The sequence below is a fragment of the Phragmites australis genome, chromosome 8, assembly GCF_958298935.1.
Source record: "Phragmites australis chromosome 8, lpPhrAust1.1, whole genome shotgun sequence".
NCBI lineage: Eukaryota > Viridiplantae > Streptophyta > Magnoliopsida > Poales > Poaceae > Phragmites > Phragmites australis.
Genome location: NC_084928.1, coordinates 9982623 through 10001959, shown reverse-complemented (window position 1 = coordinate 10001959; position 19337 = coordinate 9982623). Strand labels below are relative to the sequence as shown.

The 19337-nt window shown below is 43.6% G+C and overlaps 4 protein-coding genes across 5 annotated transcripts; 2 read left to right on the top strand and 2 right to left on the bottom strand.

Annotated features, from left to right (window-relative positions):
* The first annotated feature begins 50 nt into the window (after positions 1-50).
* Positions 51-4257, top strand: LOC133926581 (DNA polymerase lambda). Its single transcript, XM_062372588.1, has 14 exons — positions 51-245; positions 334-480; positions 692-982; positions 1326-1419; positions 1496-1626; positions 2049-2111; positions 2186-2365; positions 2454-2507; positions 2767-2855; positions 2957-3047; positions 3249-3329; positions 3563-3630; positions 3728-3812; positions 3890-4257. The coding sequence occupies exons 1-14, from the start codon at positions 132-134 to the stop codon at positions 3986-3988; spliced, it is 1587 nt and encodes a 528-aa protein (XP_062228572.1). The 5' UTR covers positions 51-131; the 3' UTR covers positions 3989-4257.
* Positions 4258-4624: 367 nt separating this feature from the next.
* On the bottom strand, positions 4625-6591 carry LOC133926582 (uncharacterized). Its single transcript, XM_062372589.1, has 3 exons — positions 6285-6591; positions 5966-6133; positions 4625-5093 (listed from the first exon to the last, which is right to left on the bottom strand). The coding sequence occupies exons 1-3, from the start codon at positions 6529-6531 to the stop codon at positions 4864-4866; spliced, it is 645 nt and encodes a 214-aa protein (XP_062228573.1). The 5' UTR covers positions 6532-6591; the 3' UTR covers positions 4625-4863.
* Positions 6592-13783: 7192 nt separating this feature from the next.
* On the top strand, positions 13784-16687 carry LOC133925836 (ankyrin repeat domain-containing protein EMB506, chloroplastic-like). Of its 2 annotated transcripts, none has more exons than XM_062371586.1 (6): positions 13784-14162; positions 14436-14491; positions 15407-15490; positions 15702-15776; positions 15888-15986; positions 16288-16687. In XM_062371586.1, the coding sequence occupies exons 1-6, from the start codon at positions 13829-13831 to the stop codon at positions 16354-16356; spliced, it is 717 nt and encodes a 238-aa protein (XP_062227570.1). In that variant the 5' UTR covers positions 13784-13828; the 3' UTR covers positions 16357-16687. The 2 variants fall into 2 exon arrangements, with proteins under 2 accessions (XP_062227570.1, XP_062227569.1); XM_062371585.1 differs by having other exon boundaries at positions 15702-15800.
* Positions 16688-17152: 465 nt separating this feature from the next.
* On the bottom strand, positions 17153-19018 carry LOC133926579 (tRNA (guanine-N(7)-)-methyltransferase). Its single transcript, XM_062372586.1, has 2 exons — positions 18498-19018; positions 17153-17839 (listed from the first exon to the last, which is right to left on the bottom strand). Exons 1-2 carry the CDS (start codon positions 18837-18839, stop codon positions 17378-17380), a joined length of 804 nt encoding a protein of 267 aa, XP_062228570.1. The 5' UTR covers positions 18840-19018; the 3' UTR covers positions 17153-17377.
* Positions 19019-19337: the final 319 nt, after the last annotated feature.

Below are 19337 nucleotides of genomic sequence, written 5' to 3'. Positions count from 1 at the left end.
CAATCTGACAATGTGGCTTGTGATTTTGCTGTCTGATGAAGATTCAGAGATGTTCTTTTGTTAAGTTGTTACTGTGTATTCCTCTCAAACCCCAGCGAAGCCGCGAGGGGACAAGGCGGGAGGGGTTTCCGATGGCGCCAAAGCGGAAGCCCGCGCGGGCGGCGGCGGAGCGGGACCCCGACGGCATGTTCCGCGGCGTCTCCGCCTTCGTCGTCCCCCATTCCGTGCAGACTCGCCGCCTCGAGGTCGCGCTCTCCCCCAAGCATCTCCGGTCCGCTCTCGTCGGCGCCTTGAGTTATTGCTGTGTGCTTAAGCCTTTTGAGGTTGGCGCAGGTGTGGAAGCAGAGGCTGGTGCAGATGGGGGGCCGCGTCCAGGAGAAGCTCTCCAAGGGCGCGCCGGCGGTCACCCACGTGCTGGCCATGGACGCCAAGGCGCTGCTCCGGGAGCTCGACGCCGCTTGGCTCCACCGCTTCCGCGGGGTAATCGCTGCTCTCTCTCTCACCCACTATGTACAAACCCTAGCCTCCTTTGTGCAGGCTGGTGCGCACGTACTGCCGTCTGCATTTTGGTAATCTCTTGCCGGATTGAGTTGTGGAGGCTTCGTACATTTATGGATTGAGTTGCCGGATTGCAGAGTTTTTTTGTATTGAGTCAGAAATTGCCATTTATGGATTGAACATTTGATTGCAGAGTGTGGTGTCCTTCGAGTGGCTGGAGGAGTGCCTCAAGTCCGGGGAGAGGCTGCCCGAGTACAAGTTTGTGATCAACTATGAAGAGGAATTTAAGCCGAAGAAGGCGGCTAGCACCGGAGATTCAGGTGCATCGCAGCCTGCGAAAAGGAGCAAGATGTCATCTGAGGATCCCGGGGATTACCAGAGTACTAGTGGAGAGGATAGGGAGAAGAAGCTAGCTGCTGGAGGGCGCCTAGATGCAAGTGCACAAGTGAATACCGTAGGCTCACATGGTACATTGGACATCGAGGTATAAGTATGATCTGAAAAACTAGTGTGCCATCTTTATTCTGAATTATGTTGTTTTCTCGCCATCCTTCTTCATTTTTCTCAACTCCGTACCAGGTCTACTGTGAACAACATACAGATATATGTTCTTTATTAATGAGATTTGGAGCTTAGTTTCACAAACTTCAGTATGATATATGAATGATTACTGCTACATTTTCCATTTATCCTTTTGGCAAGCAATAGTAAATTAATGCAAGAGGGCTTAACTGTTAAAAGAAAGCTATGCATCATTGCCTCATCAGTATTCAATATGTATGGTGGATGTTTATATTCAAGTGCTAATTAATGAATTGTATGACCAGGAAGCCTCTTCTGGAGGACCCAGCATATATGCTCCAGCAGACTTGAACAGGAACATCACCAAGATTTTCGGAAGGCTTATCGATATATACAGGGGTAACTGCACTCTACATGCAAATCCTCTCATTCATTAGTCAATTGCTTTAACAGATCATTTGCCCTCCCCCTGAAGCCCTGGGAGATGACAGAAGATCATTTAGCTATTACAAGGCCATACCGATGATTGAGAAATTGCCATTCAAAATAGAGAGTGCTGACCAAGTCAAAAACCTCCCTGCTATTGGGAAATCTTTGAAAGACCATGTATGTATGTTTAATTCTACCGTTTCTTACTGTTAATATTGCTTCCTAAAAGTGATTTTCGCCGCGTACCACTATTACTACAGGTTAACAAGCCAACAAATACATTTTGGGCTCAATAATGTGAAAGAAACTGATATCTCATGTTTTTCAGTATTTCATGGGTCACTTAGCAATCCATTTGTGCGTCTCTGGTTTTTCCTTTAATAAAAGTCACGTCCAATCTTCGTGTTCCTGACAAAGAGCTTTGTTCAATCTATATTGGCCAAAATAGTATTAAAATACCTCTGGATGCCAAACATATGACTACATTTTTTATTACTATGTCAACTAGTACATTTCCTAGAAAAACTGGGAGTCTTATGTTTATAATTAGACTTGCAGTATCCATGATCTCAACTGACTCCAACAATCCCTATATGCAGATAAATGAAATAGTCACTACTGGAAAACTCTCCAAGCTGGAACACTTTGAGAATGATGAAAAGGTAATGGACCAAGTAGTTCATGATTTGGACATATTCAACTACCTCTGTCAATATCAACACAATTTAGTTTGAAGGTACGGACCATCAGTCTATTCGGTGAAGTTTGGGGCATTGGTCCTGCAACTGCGCTTAAGTTATATGAAAAGGGACACCGTACTCTTGATGATCTGCAAAAGGATGAGTCACTTACAAATGCTCAGAGGATTGGATTGAAATTCTTTGATGATATCAAACAAAGAATCCCCCGGCATGAGGTATGTAATTTGTAAATTACTGTGTGTCTATTTGTTACTAGCTTCTTATATGGACCTTGCATATGATACATATTCCCCTCTTATCTAGGTTAGAGAGATGGAGAAGCTTTTGGAAGATGTTGGGAAGGATATCTTGCCTGGGGTGAGTTACACAGACCATTTTGAGGAACTAATCCATTCTCCAGCACATAAAAGCTGTTCAAACGGCAATGTTGAAGCCACAGTTTGACGCTATATCTGTTACAAACCTCTTTTGGTCACTCGATCTTTCGTTTTTTGTAGAAATTGAAACATTTTCACATCTTCTATTACAGTTTTGTATTCTTATGATTTTTACATAGTATTGAAGTACAATTTCTAGTTATTACTGAAATTCGTCGTGCATGTTTTTTTATTTGTAGGTAATAATTGTTTGCGGAGGATCATATAGACGTGGAAAAGCTTCTTGTGGTGACATAGATATTGTTATAACTCATCCTGATGGAGAAAGGTAAACCTAAAAGAGTTTGGGAACTTTGTCAGCTTCATCTATCTTATATTTTTAAATATAAGTACTGAAATGTCTAAATGAACCTTTACATTTTTCTTCAGTCATGTAGGTTTTTTACCCAAGTTTGTTCAACGGCTGAAGGAAATTAACTTTTTGAGGGAGGATCTTATCTTTAGCATACATAGTGTTGATGTAAGTTGTTAAACACCACCACCTTGTGAGTGGTGACTCTTGCGGTTCTTTGGAAGTTCCTGTGACAGCAAGAACTGCATAGCTGATATGTTAAATTGATAAGCTAATTTAAAATCCTAAATCCTACTAATCAGTATTATCTTTCTTTTCATTTCCTGCTAAAGTTTTGACGATACTTGAATTGACTGAAATCCAATACAGGGAACTGATAGTGGGGTTGACACATATTTTGGTCTTTGCACATATCCTGGGCGTGACCTGCGGCACCGTATTGACTTGAAGGTATATGGAGGTTTCCGCCGCACACCCTCAGTGGTGCTGATGCTTTTGAAAAATAATTGACAATACTGTGACCCTTCTATATGTAGTAATTACATGAACTGAAATGTCATGATCCTTTCTAATTATTGACTTAAACATATCTATTTTCCTGTTGCTGCTGGCACTGACAATGATGAATGCACGATGCCTGACATTGTACCAGTTTTTGGATAACTGTCATTGTGTGTTTACAGGTATACCCAATGAACAGATATGCATTTGGGCTGCTTGCATGGACTGGAAATGATGTACTAAATCGGAGGTATAAACTCAAGATCTGCCCTTCTCTTGTTCTCATGGCCTTGGAAGGAAAACTACATTTTCCTTTTGAAACTAAGCTCAATAATTATAACATGCAGATTAAGACTATTAGCAGAATCCAAAGGATACATACTTGACGACACTGGATTGTATCTTGCTACACAGGGAAGTGGTGGAAAGCGTGTATGTATATATTCACATCATCACCAATTGAAAATCCCCTTTTACCGGCTTCGTTTCATTTGTTGTAAATTTTACAGGCGGGCAGATCGGATGCGATAGTTAACTGTAACACCGAGAAGGATGTGTTCGACACGCTTGGATTCCCTTGGCTGGAACCCCATGAGCGTAATCTTTAGCTATTTTCGAGCTTTCCTGTAGAGAATGTATGTTGTAAAGCTGTACATTCATATCTCCTTTCCTTCTGCTGTGCTGTGAGCCTGTGACTAGTAGGATCTGTTTGGCTTGGCTTTCTATGCTTCTCCCAAGCCCTTTCTTTTAGGACTCCCAAGTTTGTTGAAAGTACCCAAAGAAGCAGTCTCTGTTATTAAAATCCCTTTGTCTTCTCAATCGACACAATGTTTTGTTTTGCTGCGTATGTGAATAATTTTAAATCATTAGCTGAGCACTCTTGCGTTACGAAGGATCTCAAATAAACAATTATACCAAGTTCTAACCTTTATCCGCTGACCTATTCACCATTCACATATAATTATCCTTAAATCTAGAAAGTACATGTAAAACATCTAGGCAAGCCTGGGGATTCATATCGTAAGATAAATGGTCTCATCATCTACATAAGATCCTACATAAAACATGTAACATGTAAATGCAAATCAGTGCATAGAAGCATAGAAGATCATACGAGGTAAAGTGACAGCTCAATCCTTTTAAACAGCACAGAATATTTGCAACGAAGTGCCATATATATATGGGACAGAAGGTGATCGAAAATAGATAATCTCATACATCAAGGCACTTTTAACTTTCATGCCTTACAAACAAAATTCTAATTCCTTTTGATATCAACTAGCTGAAGATTTGCAGGCGAAATGGAATACACCTGATAAACCTTTGCAAGGGTGTATGGTGCATCACCGTTAATGACTAAAGGAAGTGGAGCTGAAGTTCCAGGGTTCAAGAAAACTAAACACCGGTACCTAGATGGATGTGAAGATCATTTACATCTCTTGCCTACAGTTAAGTGTGAGAAACGGCACAGCCGAAGATCTGATCAAAAGAAGCTATTGCTGGGACCACCACCAAGCATTTCCTCCCGGTCGATGAAGCGCTCGAGAATCTGTGTGTCCCTGGTGGCGATGCATTCATCATCTTTGCCAAACCAGTCATAGCGGTTCTTTGCAATGTAGTCGTAGACTGCATCCTGCAGTGGGTCGGGGATGATCAACAAGGAGCTCAAGACTGAGTAGGGAAGAGGTAGGTATGATGCAACTTTCAGTGCAGCTGCGACCAAAATATGAAATTATTAGAACCATCACTGTAGAGAATGCCTATTTAGAGAAACAGTTACCATGAAACACGACACAGTTCAAAATACATACACCAGGACAAATTGCAGTCTTTTTGTGGCTAAATGAGCATCCTTCAAAAAATCCTACATAGTTTAGCGTCACAGACTCACAGTATCACCATATCTATAATTGACATATCGTGCATATGGAATCTCGCCATGCTTCTAGATCAATCGATGCCTCAGCAGGGTGATGAAGATTGTAAAGAATTGCGACTTGTAAAACTTTTCACAATTTTATCACAGGAGCGCAAGAATGGCTGTCACTGATCCAAAGAATAGAATCAACTCCATGCCGCAAAAATAGCTGAAATTATATGAGTTCACTGATAAATGATAAGGCTTGCTAAGCTGCTATCCTTCCCCAGGCTAGTTCATGATGAACCCTTCAACTGACCCAAATCATAAGCATCAACAAGAAGCACAAAGGTGATCTACCCACAAGTCATAAATCATGATCAATGTCACACCGACACAACAGGTTACTGAAACATCACAAAGCAATTGAAGTACTTCATGATGGTATCATGAAACTCTAGCAGAACAGACAAAAAAAATCACTTGGATTAAATGTGATTCCATCTCGTTGATGCTAAATCGCTATGCTATGCACCAAACGTAGGCGCGTAACATAAATCCAAGTCACTAGTCTCAAACATCACAGAATAGCCTATCACAGTTGATAGTTACAACAAGCATTCTTAATATCATGCAATGAACACCACCCTAGCATCCCATTGCAAGTCTGTTCATACCATACAAGCTACAAGCTGTTCTGAATCTGATCGGGAGCATAGAAACTAACCCGTAGAGCCCTCATAATAGGCTTCATGCCCCTCGACGAAGAGCACACGCCGCAGGACGTCCTCCCGGTCCATGCCGACCAGCCTCAGGTATGGCTCCGCAGCCTTGGACTGCACGCAGCAGAACCTGATCTTGGCATGCTTGTCCGCCCTGATCACCCACTTGACCCCTGCATTGCAAAGCCGCGATCAATTTCTCCCCACGAGAAATCCACAGACGCAACAAATGAGTCCCATCAAACGTGAATCGTCCGCCCAGTTAGCGTAAAACGAAACGGTCCCAGAGAAAACCCCAGAGCTAGGTCTCGTCCTCGCGCCCACCGCGGTGGCAGAGGTGGCAGACGCCGTCGTAGATGAGCACGCGCGGCTGCAGGATAGTGGGCGCGGTGGCCGCCACGGCGGCGGAGGAAGGCGAGGCGGCGCGCGGCGGGTCCTCGTCGATGACGAGATCGTCGGTGGCCGCGGCGGCGGAGGCGGAGGCGCGGGGCGCGTAGCCACGGCGGAGGTGGCCCACGAGGGACCGCGCGAGGCGGGGCCGGACGCGGGCGACGAGGTTTCTGGCCACCATTTTTTTTCTCCTCTTCTCCCGGGCGGCGCGGCAAGGCGGTGGTTCTACATAACACCGGTCTTGCCGTCTTGGCTTTTTTTTCCAATTAACTAGCTAAATATTCGTGCGCTGCAACAGAAATTTATATTTTGCATAAAATAATTAGATTTTGCACATCAATTATGTGTCAATCAAAACATATAAATTTACACAATGGAACATGTGAAATATTTTGTGAAACTCTAGAGTGAGATTGCTTTCTATATAAACAAGAGCATCATCATCATCTAGATTAGTATGAAATATATCTAAATATCTGGTATGCAACATAGAAGCAAATATCAAAAGCATACAAATAAAGAAATCTCCATCAACAAATTTCTATTAATCAATTTGGTTTTCATCATTAAAGCCAACAAGAACAAAATTTAACAACCACTAACTTCTCAATAAAAACTCATTGAACAAAATATCTCTAATTACGACTCGGATTCACTACCGGAAGCACTGTAATTGTCTTTATCAGCATAGTACTCTACATTATATAATGGTGGTAAACTGCTAGCAGGGTTATTAGAATCATGGACAGTAGTTAGTGAGATGAATACAAATCGATTGACATGAAACCCCACAAAAGAAAACCTAACCTAATGAAATTATGTGTATAGGTGGCTAAAAGTGGCTTTACTCATATTATATGACTCGTGGTTCCAACTGTGTAGGTCCATTCACTTAGAAACAAATGAAAGGTGCAGAATCATCAAGACCATAAATTCACAGGTAGACAATATATCTCTCACCAATAAGCATATTTTAACAGTATGACCTTATTACCTGTAAGTTGTGTCATTCAGGTTATCCTCCTTGTTGATCTCGATTAACACTCCCATGAAGCCCCTCTTGGCAAGCAGTAAGCACCAAGTTCAGCAAGAACTTATTTATTTCGATGAACACACAATCAGGGACCAATGGTGAGTTGCAGAGAATTACCACACAAAAATATACTCGTATGTGCAACTCTAAAAGCCTGAAAAGAAGCCTAAAACAAGCAAGATGATCTTGCTTATCACAAATGAATCCCAAAACTCCTCATCCAAAGTTTCTAAAGGTGAATCTCTTAACCATTACAATACTCTTCAACAGAATTAAAATGCATTATTGCTAATTCAACGAACAAATTGGGAAAGATCGTCACCTTTATTTTTTAGCACTTTAATTACATACTCCAGTATAGAAGTTTCAGTAGTGCATCTGAAAAGACCCGATCAACCCAACTTGATAAGAACATATCAGACAATAGTGGAGGATAGGAAGACTGTGTCCTTGTCGTGGTGGAGTAGCACTATAGCTATGCGGCAGCAACCGTTGCCCATGCTATCACCACCGTGGGGTTCTTCTTGGATGATGCTGAAGCGGTGATGGCAGAGATGGTTGGCGATGGTGGAGGGGACATCGCGTGGTGGGAGCCAGAGGAGGAGGAGAGGTGGAGGACCTGGTCCCTACCCCAGTGTTCGGGTCGAATAACAACACGTTGAGCGCCTAGAGCACCGCAACGAGTACTCGCCGAAGTAGGCTGATGACACCTTGTTCTGGTCTACGACCGTAGCAGCAACCATGGAGGTTTATGAGCGACGCTGCATGCGGAACTCGCCAGAGCAGCTCACACATCTCTGCCTCATCGTCGCATGTGGCGTCGTACACGCCGCTTGACCAACCGACCAGAAGTGCTGCCCTGTGACTCGCATCTGCCTTGATGTGGAGGGGGGCATCGGGATGTGGCTGCTCACGACATCGAGACAATGTGCTTGAGGTTGTGATTTTCCATGACACGACCGTCGTGGAGCTTGGGATGCCGCTAGGATGCACGACCACTGGCTGCCGTATCCATGGGCTCTTTCGGCTGCGACGGCATGCCGGGCATGCTCGAGTGCGGGCCTCCTCCTATTGTGCCAGGGCACAAGAGACAGAACAGTCGCGTGGCTGAGCTTCACTAGCTGACAAGAAGCACCATCGTGGAGCATGGGACGTCGTCAGGGTGCATGACCACCGCACATCCGTCTCCACCTCATGCTGCAGTGGCACACAGGGGCACACACGAGCGCATCCCTCGTCCTTTCTAGCCCAACATAGGAAACGGACAAAAGAACCACGTGCCGAAGGCCTTGACGTGGAGGCGACGGATACCTCGAGATGCGGTCACTCATGCCATCGGGACGACAAGGTAGAGATCTTGATTTTCCATGGTAGGGCCGACCATTGCGCGATTTCTCGGGGAGGAATGCTGCTGGGACGTGCCATCACCACTCAGCCGCCAGCTGCGATGGCGTGCCCTCCACTCCTCCTTTCCAGACCCGCACCACGCACATAAGAGACAGAACAACCGCATTGGAGAGCTCCACCGGTGCCTTGTCATGCCACGGTGGGGAGGGAAGGAAGAGGACAGGTGGCGATTCTCCGGTGGTGGGCCGTTGCAGCCCGCCGCTTGGCCCTGAAGCAGATCGCGTCGAGCACCGCCCGAAGCCACGTGCCACTAGCACCCTACCGTAGATCACGCGAGTTTGGTCGAATCACGCTAGACCACCACTTGGACCTCACCGTAGATCACAAGAGTTGGGCATAATCCCGCTTGAAATAGCACGCCGATGCAGATCGCGCGAGTTGGGCAGAAAAAGGACCAAACTCGCTTGGTTTTCTCTGGGTTTTTTTCGGCTGTTCTCGACGGGGATCCTCCCTTGCCTGGTCTCGACGGGCGTTCAACCAAGGAGGAGGAGGGGGACATATGAGGGTTGCGAGCTTGGGGCGGCTGATCAAGGGATTTGAGCGGAGAAGGGGGAGAGGGGGAGGCGCGGATGAGGGTTGCAACATCATGTAGATTGTGCGGAGGAGCGGGATTGGGGAGGACGGGATGCTTAGAGACGAGGGACTACATTTCAGCGTAGAATTAAGGGGGGGGGGGGGCAGGACATCCGGCTTGATCTTGGAACAACAACCACTACATCTTTCTTAAGTAGCAGAGATTTTTTTTTCCACAGTTAACAAGTGGTTTCACTTATTTACTACTCTGATCCACGATCATTAACTCAGATAATCTCATATTTCATTGACATGAGTGATATTATAACCAAAAGATCAATCTTTTCAGTGGCAAATCATCAACTTATACCTTTTATCCCCTTGCTCTGTCTGCTACTACCTGCTACTACTGTTCTATATCACACATTGGGAAATGTCAAAATAATAGTTTTAATGATTTTGAAAAAACAAAAAGGTCTATGACATTTGCATAAACTAATAAATCCATGACATTAAAAAAGTTAATATAAACTTGACCTAAGAGAAATACACGCTCTCATGAAAAGGAAATTTGAAAATAAAGGGAAAAAGATAGAAATTATCCCTTTTCCCCCTCCTAATATACATTGCGCTTTTGATTGAATTTTTTGCAGCATGCTTGTATCATGCTAGGTCTACCTTTTTCTAGTTTTTTTAATAAATGAAAGTACCCTCTATTTCTTTTTATAAGGCACACATGTATTTTAAGATTCAAAACTTCGTGACCTATCTATGTAACACTATGTAGATTTCGTGATTAAAAAATGGTATCATTTGATTTGAATATGAAATTACTTTCTTATGTTCATAATTTTGTTCCTATGAACTATATACTATAAGAGAAATTAGTAGTCAAAGTGTAATTTTAATGATCGTGCCAAGTCAAACCGGGTCTTATATTTTAAAATAGATGGAGTATATATAATGCCTCCAAAATCCGAGCCGTCATCGCCACCAGGGGCGATCTAGAGTTGACACCTCGAACACTATCTAAAATTCAAAGTGCCAAGACACCTCCACCACACCAACGAGTCACTCACCATAATTCTACCACACCCCTCGAGCCCAGTGATGTTGTCCAACCTCTCCCAATGTCAGTGTCATCCAACCTACAATGCTGCAAAAGACGATAGGAGATCAATGTGGCATCTTACTACTGTCAAGCTTCCCCACCACCGCATGTTCAATTTCTTGCAAAAAGTTAGTAGTTGTCCAACCTTCTCAACAAATGAGTTGTCGTTGTTGGGAGTGCAACGAGTGGCAATGATGATACATGGTGTGCAATGTCAGTTCCGCCAGTCAGTGGTTGCAGTGTAGATTGTTTTGTTCTTGATCCGTCTATGTTGACAGTGTTGCTTTGTTAAGATGATATTAACGTCTTTTGCCCAGAAAGTTTGTTCTACTAATTCCCGATCCCATGAACCAGTAGCCAGATTGATAAGTTCAGATACTCATTGGAGTAGGTTAGCACCTCGGGGTGTTCTAGGTTTTCTAGTTATTCCCTTTGGTATCCATGGATCATTCCATACATTGATGCTCTTGCCTCCTCCAACTCGCCAAACCACACCTTTCTTCATATCAATCCCTCTCAAGTCTCAATATGCTTCTCCGTGTATACGACATACCATTGCATGGTTTAGCTCCAAGGACATTGCCATCAGGAAATACTTCGCTCTTAGGAAACATCATCAAGTTGAAAGCATAAATATCACAAAAGCCAAGACCATCTTGTTTCTTCGGTAGTCTTAGCTCGTCCCAATTTATCCAATGCATCTTTATGTTCATTATCTTGCTGGCTCCATCAAAACTAGCATGCAAAGGTATGTATCTGATCGCATATGGATTTTGTTAGATTAAAAAAGACATGACAAAAGCCGGGATGGCTTGTACTATTGCCTTAATCAAGATCTCCTTTCTTGCCCTTGATAATAGTTTCTCCTTCCACCCTTGTATTCTTTGCCACACCCTACCTTTCAGATATGCAAAAGTTTTTGTCTTTGATTTGACAACATACATGGGGAAACAACGATACCTTTCATTCATTGTTTCCTTTATGGGAATGTATCTTGCTGAATAATACCGCTGACTTTTCTATATTTATCATTTGTGCAGAGCATAACTCATACATATTTAATATCCTTGAAGTTGCATAGCATCCTCCCCATTTGCACGAATCAAGATTAAAAAATCATCAACAAACAACATGTGAGAGACACTAGGAAGTGGGAGGAGATCAGAATGGACTTTATTACCAGATTGTCGAAGATATCTCATGGATATGACTCAATCTGGGTCATTATGGACCATTTGACAAAGTCTGCTCATTTCTTTCCTATCAAGACCACGTATTCGGTCAAGCATTATGCGGAGTTGTACCTCACTTGATTTTTTTTTCCTTCATAGGATTTAGAAGAAGATCATCTCCAATCACGGCAGTCAATTTACTTCACATTTCTGGATCACCATTCATGAATCTATGAGAACCGAGCTCTTCTATAGTACCGCCTACCACCCTCAAACCGATGGTCAAACCAAGATGGTGAATCAAGTTCTAGAAGATATGTTGTGAGCTTGTGCTCTCACATATGAGAAGAAGTAGGAAATTTACTTGCCATTCACCGAGTTCTTCTACAACAATAGTTATCAGTCAAGCATTGAAATGTCACCGTTTGAAGTTCTCTATAGCCAAAGCTACTGAACACCGTTGAAATGGGTCTGAATCCGGTGAAAGAGCTTTTCTAGACCCGAATTTGGTCAAAGAGACAGAAGAGCATGTTCGAACTATTCGTATGTGTCTCCTCACAGCATAGTCCCGACAGAAGAGCTATGCGGACTGCCGTCATTGAGAACTTGTGTTTGATATTAGAGACTTTGTATATCTCAAGGTATCACACCTCAAAGGGGTTCGACGCTTTCAAGTCCGAGGGAAGTTAGCGCCTCGCTATGTAGAGCCTTTCCAAATCATTGCTCGGTGTGGAGAGGTGTCCTACAAATTGGACTTACCTTCATCCCTCTCCGCTGTTCACAACGTGTTCCATGTCTCACAACTAAAGAAATACTTTCGTGTTCCAACTGAAGTCATTGAAGTTGCAAATCAAGAATTGCAACTGGATCTCTCGTATTGCGAGCGACCAATTCGAATCTTGGATGAAGCCATGTAGGCTTATATCTAAGAATTTCCTCCTTTAATCGGATCTCCTCGAAGGCTTCATCGAGCTCATCCCCTTCACCCTCGTTGTCGGTGAAGTTTTCACACGAGTTCATCCACCTCAAGCCTGAAACTACTCCGAAGCCCAATCTCAAAATCAGAGCTTCAGATTCGATGCTAGATATATCCCATGTACGCGGAGTAGATTGCATCTACCTTTGGAAAACCCTAGGTGTGGGGAAGCTGAATTCGGTGCTAGGATGAGCGGAGCAGATTGCATATTTGCATCCATGCAAGGAGTAAACAAAAAAAATATCATGTGGTATATATTGGACACATTGTGTTAGAAACTGATGCTTTATTGGTTAAGAAGGCACTGGAACTGTCGGTTTTTGAGCTGTCGTTGATTGGTGGTTTGGTTTGGGAGTTGAACACCTTTTAAGTCTAATTTTTACTCTATAGTTTAGAAATAATATATATATATATATATTATTTTAAAAAATTAAATTTTGTATACTTTAATTAATATTGAATAAAATTATAAAAATATCCAATGTATAAAAATTATATAACTAGATTCACAATTCAAAATAATTTTATACCCTATAGGTTTTGTAAATATAAATAATATATTTTATAAGAAAACCTTAGTTAAAATCTAACTTCGAAAACCAAGTTAAAAAAATATATCTATTATATCTGAACCAAGTGAGTATTAGCTTCTCGATGGTTATGTTTGTAGGTAATGTAATAAAGCAACACACGTTATGGCTACACGAGGAAGTAGGCTTATGTCGCATACTGCATCATTCCATATTCATGATTTGGTGGCCAGTGATATCGCTGAATCATGAATTTAATGGAATTTGATTCTTCAAAAGAAAAAGACAATGTTTCTTATGTGTATCTCACTTTTAAAGCTTTATAAAATAAATTAGATGTACACATGTACTTACACACCTATATAGGTGTGTCTTACATACATACTCTTTAACCACTGAACATTTCACATATACATATGCAAATACTCCTATTGAGTTTAGAACTCGAACCCTATTCATGTTCTACTTTTTTTTTTAAGGTGATGTCTTCGATTAAGAGGTACTCGCTATTGTAATCTGCTTTTTAAATGAAAGATAAAAATATTTGCCTTGTCTTCTTTTTAAAAAAAACAAAAAAAATTCCCCTTCGTTTTGGGCTGGGGTTTGATTCGATCATCCGAACCGTAGAGTCCTAATCCAAAGGCTGCAGTTCCTCGCGTATAATCCGAGCCCGGAGCCGGCGGTGAGCGAAGCCTGCGAAGACGAGCACGAACAGGCACCGGACAAGAGCCGAGCGATGTTCCCATGCGCAGCCACGGCGTCCTCGGCCACCACTCCCGTCGTCGCCGCCGCCTCCTTAGCTCCTCTCCTCCGCGTCGTCACTCCCCACCCTCGGCCGCCTCTCTACCTCCCGCCTCCACTTCCGCCGCGGCTGTCTGCTGGCCTCCGGGCCCTACCGCGCGCCGTCTCTTCTGACGTCTTCTGGGAGGAGCCGGACGATGGCTCCGGGAGCGACTACGAGGACGACGGCGAGGAAGCAGCCGAGCGAAGGAGAAGCTCGCGTTTCCCCTCCCCCTCGTCGTTTTCCAGGCTCGAGGCGGCGCGGCAGCAAGAACAGGAACTCTGGAGAGGTATGTATAGGTGGATTTGCCAAGGCAAATTTGCTCCTCTTCCGTTTCTTGATACACTCTTAGCTCTCTGTTCTTCCATTTCGCGCACTGTTGGTTTCTCCTGTCGTAGTGGGGAATGTATGCAGCCTACAATGTGCAATTGATTTCTGTGAGAAATTATCGCGCAGTTTATGCTTCGCAGTTCGCATTTCAGTATCTCGTTTTACTGCTTCCGGTTCTAGACTTCTGTCACTATTTATATTTGTCTAGAAATTGAGCTCCTCTTAATGCCAGAAGAAAAGGCTATCTTGGACCAAAGCGAGACCCCTGATGTCACAAAAACTTCATCAGTTAAGTTTCTCTCACTGCCTTAGAATTGAGAAACCATTTTTTGTGTATGATCATTTCCTGCATTATTACTGCAATCGAATAATCCAAACATGCCAGACTTGAAATGGCTGTGAACTGTTGATCAGGCCGGCCCTGAGATTTTAGTGGGCCAGAGCAAAACTAAAAACGGGGCCTCATTGAACATAAACATCAAAATATTTATATATCAACCGCAAAGTCAATATTGTAGGTAAAGTCCGCGAGTATTTACGATAAACTGGAACAACCTGGAATGCGTCCGTTACGGATCGGATGTATTCCAGATTATTCCAGCTTATTGTAAATGCTTGCGGGAATAAAATTATTGTAAATGAACAAAATTGTGAGGGATCAGAATACACGTACGTATGCTTGCATTAATGCATGCTAGCTAGGTAGAGATATTCACTCGATCAGCTGCATCTGCATGCCTATGTACAACTTGTTACGTGCAGCTCTAGTTATTTACCGGTACATGCAGTAGGTAGCTTGCAGCCATAGTATGGCTTTAGAGCTATCTGCTCGCAGGTGCCGCGGAATGCAGGAAATTGGACTGTCTAGATAGAAGAAAACATGAAACAGGCGAACAACCAAATAGGCTAGGCAAGCAGGCAGATCACTTGATTTTTTATGGACAAGAGGAACCAGGCCACCTACACCCTACCGTGCAGACTGCTAGGCTTAGCTGCTACTTTAGATCTAGTTCTATCTGTTGTCGTGCGGACTGCTAGGCATGTACACTATATATAGGTACATAGGGAGAGGCCCCTTGATTTTAGGGCCCAGGGCGGCCGCCCACTCGACCCCCCTCAGAGCCGGCTCTGCTATTGATTTAACTACTTCTCTGGTATAATGGATGATGGCTCTAACTCCTGAAGTGGCATTTTTTGGTGCAGCCCAAATGGCATCCACTTCATAGCTACGAATTCGTCATTAATCATCTCCTGAGAAAAGGTGCAATTCCCCATGTCCAAGATAGGGTAAGTCGGTAACTGGCATGATCTCTTCTTGTGAATTGTTTGTTCCATAATTTCACAAGAGTGAAGGTCAGTTTGAATTTGGAAAACTTTTTGAAGCAACATTAACTGCTGTCACATTGGTTTGGTCCCTCAGGAGCAAGAATGCAATTGTCATTCTAATTCTGAGATTTTCCTTTATGTTGGCCCTTGAATTAAGTCTGCCGATTGGCAGGATGGAGCCACACCCTTACATTATGCTGCTCAAGCTGGTGCCCTGCAGACCGTGAAGTTACTGATTAAGTACAAGGTTGATGTCAATGTTGCTGATAGTGTAAGATAATTGGGTACACTTTTCTTATCATCTTAACCTTTTCAGGGACGTGTGATTTTTCTTTTACAATATTTTCCTTTCATGCAGGATGGATGGACACCGTTACATTTAGCCATACAAAGTAGGAATAGAGACATAGCAAAGGTCTTGCTTGTCAATGGTGCTGATAGGACAAGAAGAACCAAGGTGTATGCCTCTGCGGTTTAATGTGTTTGTTGATCCACAGTATAATTCCAAATTTTCTTTTACCTATTATCACTGCTGAGCTTCTATTTTGACTACATTTTCATGTCTTTATATTTTGCTTCACGAAACATGTTACACAACTACTTGATCTTTTGGGTGTTTATACGACTATTCCTCTCGATGCATACTTGCTCTTCTAGCTACATGGATAAATGCCTTTTTCCTTTTATGTTACTTAAGAACCAAAATTGATGTCTGAACTCCCTGAAATTGTCTGGGGTTTTCTATGCACACTTTACAGGATGTAAGGACTCCATTGGATCTAAGCTTATGTTTTGGACGGGACTTCAAATCATATGATCTGGCATAGCTTGTCAAACTTATCCCAGCAAATAGAGATTTTTTATTTTACTCTGCCACATATTTGAGACAAGGAGCAAATGTTAGCAGCCGTGGCCATGGATGAGTCTTCCAATTGTTCCGGGATTGGTTGTTCCTTTCATTTTCAGAACACAATTTCATAGTTCTAACCGGCTAACCCTGATTCATGAACAACTTATGTAGAAGACACCATATATAGCTAAAAGCACAAGAAATAAATTATCAGTTTCAGATGATCTTGCCCGCAAACTCCAGGTGACCTGACAGGTTGATCTGCAGATGTTCTATTGAAACTGCACATGCTTTGTAGTCTGGTCCTCATGAATTGAGATAAGCAATGGGCATACACGAAATCAATTTGCCTGTGATATTCGAGTTGTTTTAGCTGTTTGTTTCGATATGACTTGTGCCAAAGGCGATATCTGAAGTTGTACCTGTTAGTGTTCAGCTGTGTGCATCCAAAGTTGTTATGCCAAATAGTTTAGCTCAGTTAAGTGATCTCACTGTAACCCAGTCTGGCCGCAGATTGTAGTCGAATTAACTACATTCCAAGACAAGTTGAGTTACCACACACTGTCAATGTGTAATAAAGCTGTCTAGTGTCTTCCATTTTATGTCAAAAAAGGAGCTGGAGCTCACAACAAAGCCAATTTCATTTGTATGAGATATCATACTATAATTAGTCATCTTGTACTAAAACAAATGACCTTTTACGGGCGAATGCGACAACATAAACAATTTTCTCTGGTAATTAGACAATTGCATACACATCAGAGAAATGCATCTGGTACCAAGGCAATTTGAGAAAAATATTTGACTCAAGGGAGTTCAGATACTCTGTGGTCTTGCAATGTAGAGCCAAAGAGTTGACTCTGCAGAGCAATGGAAACTAGTACTCCATACATTTTTTCACCAGCAAAAATTCTGCTACGCAAATGTATAGAAATGACACAAATACATGTAACGCGATCTAGCGAAGTGCACTAGGAGCTAACGACCTCCGAAGTAATCTATTCTTCTTGCAAGGAGATGCGCCTGAATATAGCCTGGAAAGTTTGCCCTCCATTTCTGGCGACCTTCTGGCCTTCTTCAGTGGCGGTAGACAGTAACTTGACCACTGGATCCGCTTTTATCTCTTCATCCGGAATAGCTTCAAATAGTGGGTGTTTCTCCAGACATAACTGCATCCATTCTCCAAGTTCCTCTACATCAGTGATAGTATATATGATTCCCCCCACTTCCATCACATAAGCATACTCATCGAGCAACTGCATACTAATAACCCTCCGTCGGCGGTTCTTCTCCTTGAAGTGGGGATCAGGGAACAAGAAGAACATCTTTGTGAGCTGAGCCTTCCTAAAGTAGTTTGGAATGTATTTCATCGAATTGGTGCGCACAACAGATACGTTGTCATACTGTCCTGGGTTTGATGCTCTTAAAGCTAAGATCCTTTCTTTGACATACTCAGTTACCTGTACCAGAATAAATGACAAGCAAAACAATGAATTCAGATATTGCCACCTGAATTCTTGACAAGGCTATTTGAGTGAAAGATTTTTCTTGAAAAAAAAATTGCATCCCTAAGTAGAAATCCAAGTTCAACATTTTTTTTTTCAAAGAAAAAACTCTACTAGGGAGACAGACGTCCCTTTAGGTTTGCTTTTACAGCTGGGTGAGAATCAAACCCTGGTTCGCTAGCTAGCTTATGTCCTCACTAGCCAGTAGATCTCAGGGAGATTCTCAATCCAAGTTCGACATAATAGCACAAATTCAATTACACATGGTCTATGAAGCTGAAGCAATATCTTTGCTTTTTGTAAAAAAGGAGTATGTGAAGCAGAATCCTAATTTAGTATAAAAGAACTCACTGGAATCTATTGCAATAATAGGTCTACTAAACATTCACAATGTTGCACGGTATGCATTATACAAGGGACGAGAGAAGTGATTTCTACAAATTATGTACATGATCTTTAAGTTAGCATGTGGTAGAAGTTCTTTCTGCTTTAAGCTTGTGTTGTTAACTGTAAATCATGCCAATTGCATTTCTTTATCTAATACTACCTATCAAGATTGGAACAACAACTATGCAGTAAAAAAAATCAAGGGAAAAAACAAATTCAGAATCACCTTGTCCCTCAGCTCCATGCCGATCATGAGCGTATCCGGGAAGAGGGGCGAGAGCCCGACGAGCAACCCACCGAACCCGCACCCCACGTCCGCAAAGTGGATCCGTCTTGGCGCCGCCGCCGCCTCCTCCTCGCCGCCATCTATGTCCGCTGGGAAGTACCGTGGGTAGTGCTGTGAGAGGTCGACCTCGTCGGGCGATACCGGGACCGGGAAGTGCGAGTCGCTGAGCGGGTTGCTGTGCGCGCGCGCCCGGTAGAAGCGCTTCCGGGGGAGCTTCCCCGGCGCCGACGCCTGCTGCTGCTGCCCGCCGCCGCCGCCGCTCGCGCCGTTGCTCCTCGTCATCGGGCGAACTGGATGGGGACGAACCGGACGGCTGCAGCGGCGTGAGAGCTGCGGGGTGGGGAAGTCCGCGCGTCCGGCCGTCCTGCGTGCGGCGGAGTGCTTGGTGTGGAGTGGGGAGGAGAGGAGAGGAGAGGGCGGGGCGGCCTGGGAGTTGAGCCGCGCGTTAGGGCTTCGGCGGCGTTGGAGCGGAGGCGAGGCGAGCGTTGGGCCGTGAGCGGCGGCTTCAGCCGAGATGGAGGATATGGGCCGAAGCGGGAGCAATGTGACCTGCGGAGGAAGCTGGGCCTCTTTGCCAACAGGTTTCGTGACTCGGAGAGCTGCGCAGCTGGGCCCTGGCATCCGTGGTGCGCGGGCGGGCGGACAGCTATTCAATTCCTCTGGATGTGATGGCAGGCAGCTGGCGCCGGCCATCGTTTTATGAACAGATACTATAGCTATATTAGAGACGTAAAAGAAATCGGGTTTGATGGCTAGGCACGGGCACGGGCACGGGCACGG

Excerpts from the sequence above, each read along its gene's own strand:
- LOC133926581 (XM_062372588.1), top strand. The coding sequence starts at position 132 with ATGGCGCCAAAGCGGAAGCCCGCGCGGGCGGCGGCGGAGCGGGACCCC. Across the intron at positions 983-1,325 it reads ATGGTACATTGGACATCGAG|GAAGCCTCTTCTGGAGGACC; the intron begins GTATAAGTATGA and ends TTGTATGACCAG. Across the intron at positions 3,330-3,562 it reads GGCACCGTATTGACTTGAAG|GTATACCCAATGAACAGATA; the intron begins GTATATGGAGGT and ends GTGTGTTTACAG.
- LOC133926582 (XM_062372589.1), bottom strand. The coding sequence starts at position 6,531 with ATGGTGGCCAGAAACCTCGTCGCCCGCGTCCGGCCCCGCCTCGCGCGG. Across the intron at positions 6,134-6,284 it reads CTGCCACCTCTGCCACCGCG|GGGTCAAGTGGGTGATCAGG; the intron begins GTGGGCGCGAGG and ends TTTGCAATGCAG. Across the intron at positions 5,094-5,965 it reads CTATTATGAGGGCTCTACGG|CTGCACTGAAAGTTGCATCA; the intron begins GTTAGTTTCTAT and ends TTTTGGTCGCAG.
- LOC133925836 (XM_062371585.1), top strand. The coding sequence starts at position 13,829 with ATGTTCCCATGCGCAGCCACGGCGTCCTCGGCCACCACTCCCGTCGTC. Across the intron at positions 14,163-14,435 it reads AGAACAGGAACTCTGGAGAG|AAGAAAAGGCTATCTTGGAC; the intron begins GTATGTATAGGT and ends TCTTAATGCCAG. Across the intron at positions 14,492-15,406 it reads ATGTCACAAAAACTTCATCA|CCCAAATGGCATCCACTTCA; the intron begins GTTAAGTTTCTC and ends TTTTTGGTGCAG.
- LOC133926579 (XM_062372586.1), bottom strand. The coding sequence starts at position 18,839 with ATGACGAGGAGCAACGGCGCGAGCGGCGGCGGCGGCGGGCAGCAGCAG. Across the intron at positions 17,840-18,497 it reads GCATGGAGCTGAGGGACAAG|GTAACTGAGTATGTCAAAGA; the intron begins GTGATTCTGAAT and ends ATTCTGGTACAG.